The sequence below is a fragment of the Lotus japonicus genome, chromosome 1 (assembly GCF_012489685.1).
Source record: "Lotus japonicus ecotype B-129 chromosome 1, LjGifu_v1.2".
NCBI classification, from domain to species: Eukaryota; Viridiplantae; Streptophyta; class Magnoliopsida; order Fabales; family Fabaceae; genus Lotus; species Lotus japonicus.
Window position 1 is genome coordinate 137,006,573 of NC_080041.1, and position 4,112 is coordinate 137,010,684.

General features: G+C 42.2%; 1 protein-coding gene across 1 annotated transcript; it reads right to left on the reverse strand.

The window, feature by feature from the left end:
• Positions 1-518: 518 nt before the first annotated feature.
• LOC130727357 (uncharacterized) lies at positions 519-3,299 on the reverse strand. The gene has a single exon (XM_057578462.1). The coding sequence runs from the start codon at positions 3,297-3,299 to the stop codon at positions 519-521; it is 2,781 nt and encodes a 926-aa protein (XP_057434445.1).
• Positions 3,300-4,112: the final 813 nt, after the last annotated feature.

Consider the following 4,112-nt stretch of genomic DNA (forward strand, 5'->3'; position numbering starts at 1 on the left):
TTGCAGTAACCCAGCAGGGGTCAATGTAGAGTACTTGTTTCGTTGGCATATGTCACAAGCAGCTACAAAATCTTTGATGTCTGACCTCATTCCCTCCCAAAACACCACAGCAGAGAGTATCTTGTAAGTCCTGAAGTATCCGGAGTGTCCCCCCAAACTAGAAGAATGAAATTCCTTCAAAAGCAGAGGTATCCTGCCAGAGTTTTTGGGCAAAACCAATCTGTCTTTGTAAAATAGTTTCTGCTCTCTAATACTATAACCAGCATGGGCTGTAGAATTAATAATCAGCTCTTGCATGATGGTTCTTAATTTAGGATCCCTCTGAATTTCCTCTTGCCATTCCTCTAAATCCTGTAACTGCAAGACTGAAATGGAAGAGTAAGAGCCCTTCCTTGACATGGCGTCAGCTGCTGTGTTGTCCTTTCCCGGCTTATATTGTACTTCAAAATCATAACCAAAAAGCTTAGAGATCCACTTGAATTGCTCCTCTGCCCACAGCCTCTGATCCGTAAGGAACTTCAAGCTTTTTGGTCGGTTCTAATGATGAAATGGTGGCCTAATAGGTAGTGTCTCCACCTTTGGACTGCCTTAACCACTGCCATAAGCTCCCTCTCATATACTGACTTTCGTTGATTCCGGTCAGATAAAGTAGCACTCCAATAAGCCAAGGGCCTTCCCTCCTGTAATAGCACAGCTCCCAAGCCTGTACCTGAGGCATCAGTTTCCAGCACATAGGTTTTTGTAAAGTCAGAGACTGCTAGTGTTGGTAACATAGTCATGGCTTCCTTCAATTGCTCGAATGCCTTCTGTGCTTCGTCACTCCATAGGAAAGAATCCTTCTTCAAAAGTTGGGTGAGGGGTCTTGCAATGTGTCCATAACCTTGCACAAACCTTCTATAATATCCTGTTAATCTCAAAAATCCCCTAAGACTTTTAATATCCTTGGGAATCGGCCAAGTCCACATCGTTTCCAGCTTTTTGGGGTCTGCTGCCACTTCTCCAGCAGGGATCACATACCCCAAATATTCCAATCTTGTCTGTCCAAATGTGCATTTCTTACCATTCACCTTCAAACTGTTCTGCTCCAATAAAGACAGGACATGAGCCAAGTGTTGTTGATGCTCTTGCATAGTCAAACTGAACACCAAAATGTCATCGAAAAACACCAAGACATATTTCCTGAGTAAGGGTTTCAGAACCTCATTCATTAATGCCTGAAAGGTAGAAGGAGCATTGGACAACCCAAATGGCATAACCACAAACTCATAGTGTCCCTCATGAGTTCTAAAGGCTGTTTTCTCTACATCGTCTTCTCTCATTCGGATTTGATGGTAACCGAACCTCAAGTCCAATTTAGAAAAAATAGTTGCCATCCCCAATTCATCCAACAATTCATCAATCACTGGAATTGGAAATTTGTTGGGCACTGTCACCTTGTTAAGGGCCCTATAGTCAACGCAAAATCTCCAGCTTCCATCTTTCTTTTTTACCAAGATGACTGGACTAGAGTACGGACTTACACTTGGCCTAGTGATTCCAGCGTTCAACATCTCATTAACCATTTTCTCTATTTCAGTTTTTTGGTAATGAGGGTACCTGTACGGTCTTAAATGTGGAATATCAGCTCCCTCTTTTAAGTGTATTGCATGATCTTGTCTCCTTGGAGGTGGCAGTCCTTGGATTGGCTCAAAGAGAGTCTGGAACTCAGCCAACACCTGAGCCAATTCTGCTGGACAATGCAGTTTTGATTCTTCTGTTGCTTCTACCACCTTGCATTGTACCATATAACCCTCTCCTTGCTGGTGCAGAGCCTTCCACATTGAATTAAGGGGAGCTTTTCCCTTAATCAATTCTGGTTCTCCCTTTAATAACCTCTGCTGGCCATTCAAATTGAATCTCAGAGTCAATTTTTCAAAATTTGCTCTAATCTCTCCCAATGATGCTAACCACTCCAAGCCCAGTACGACATCCTCCCCTCCCAAGCCAAATAAGTAATAATTCTGATGAACATCAATTCCCTGTATTTGCACCTTCACCCCATTGCACATGCCTCTGCACTTCACCTTATGGCCATCTCCAACCTCAACCACATAAGTAGGTGTTTCCTGCACAGTGAGTTGTAATCTTTCCACCAAGTCCTGAGCTATAAAATTATGGGTAGCCCCACAGTCAACTAGCACCACCACCTTCTCTGTCCCTATAGTACCCCAAACTTTCAATGATCTCCTGGAAGTAAACCCCACAATGCTGTTCAAGGACAGTTGTTTGTACTCCACCAAGTCTCCTCGGTCCTCTGTAATTGTTTCCTCATCTTCTGTCCCCTCTATTTCTTCATCTTCCTCAAGTAACATGACCCTCAATTGTTTGTTTTTGCAAACATGATTGGGTCCAAACTTCTCATCACATTTGAAACATTCTCCTTTCCTAAGTTTTTCTTGCATCTCTGCTTCTGATAACCTCTTGAATCCTCCAGTTCTACCCCTATTGAAACTTCTCTCAGAGTTCACCACATTGTTAGATCCCACCGAGGTACTTGGAGAATTTGGACCTTTAAAACCAGATTTCTGACCAGTGTCCACAGACACAGTTCTAGTGTAAGTTGGACTCTTATAAGTGCTTCCTCCTTTATTCCAAGTAGCTCCACCAGTTTTAAGCACTGCTTGATTCTTCTGATCTATCATCAGGGTCTTCTTCATCATGGTGGACAAGTGCTGAGGTTCATACAATTTCACCTCAGCTCCCACTTCTTCCTTCAATCCATTCAAAAATATATCCATCAAGTAGTCTTCGCCCACGCCATTCACCATCCCCGCAAACTTCTCAAACTGAGTAACATATTCCTCAACTGTACCATCCTGTTTCAGTGCTAGCAAGGCTGCAAAAGGGCTATGAGCCACAACTGATTGGAACCTCTCTATAATAGCAACCTTGAACCCGTCCCAACTCACATTTGGGTTGCAAGTCTCCCACCATTGATACCAACTCAATGCCTTGCCATCTAGTGCCACAATTACTGCTTGTAATTTCTCATTCTCTTCAGCACCTCTGATTCGGAAGTAACGCTCAAGTTTATTGACCCAGCCAAACGCACCTTCTTCGCCATTATACACTGGGATATCGAGTTTCTTCCATCGCTCATTGTTCCTACCATTTGAGTGCGCGTTTGTTGCCTCCAATTCTGCCACTTGCGCCGCTCGCGCCGCTCTTTCCGTCGCCTCCGCTGCTAACCGCGCGGCCATATCTCGCTCACCCTGTGTCACCGTGCGCTCAGACTTAGATTTGGATAAGGACTCGATCATAGTGATAAGCGCATAATTGATGCACTTTATGTTTGTCTTTCTAAGCTTAATTATATACATTTTTGTGCTTAATTGTTATGACTTAGCCATGTTTTGACCATTAGTGTTTATTTGGATTATTCATGGAAAAGAGCTTAATTCTACACTTTTAGTTTCTGTGACTGTTTTGCTAGAACAGGTTGAATCTAGAGATACAAATATCCAAATAGGGCGAATAATATGTCATTGGAAAGATAACTCGAAGCCCTACAACTTTCATGTTCAGAACAATTCTATAATCATCCTCTAACTTGGTCAGAATTTTCTTGCAATGTTGATGTCGCTAATCCTGCGAGTTTGGAACAGTCTGCACTAAAATGATCATATCTTGGGCTACAGAACTCCGAATTAGGATCCGATTGAAGGCTCGCGAAGCTGACTTAAAGAGATACAACTCTCATGTTTACCTCAATTGAAGATTCAGACTTCTTGTGGGACCCGCGAATGCCTGATTGTTCAGCAGCTTACTCCTTTATGTGGGCCCGATTTTGTGAAGATTTAGAAAAGATTTAGATAACAAAGATTGTTACTTGATGAACAAGTTTATTTATTAGTATAAATAAGTGAGTTTAGGCTTTTGTTAGACCTCACCACCTCACCATTACACCCTCACCTCCTCCCCTCTCATATCTCTCCCTCTTTTCTAATATGAGTTGCTAAACTCCATAGTTAGTCTTAGGATTTTTAATATTCTTGTGTTTGCAAACTTGAGGTTCTGTTCTTAATGCAAATTTCTTCTTTATTAATTCTCTTCATCTCTATTTTTTATCTAGG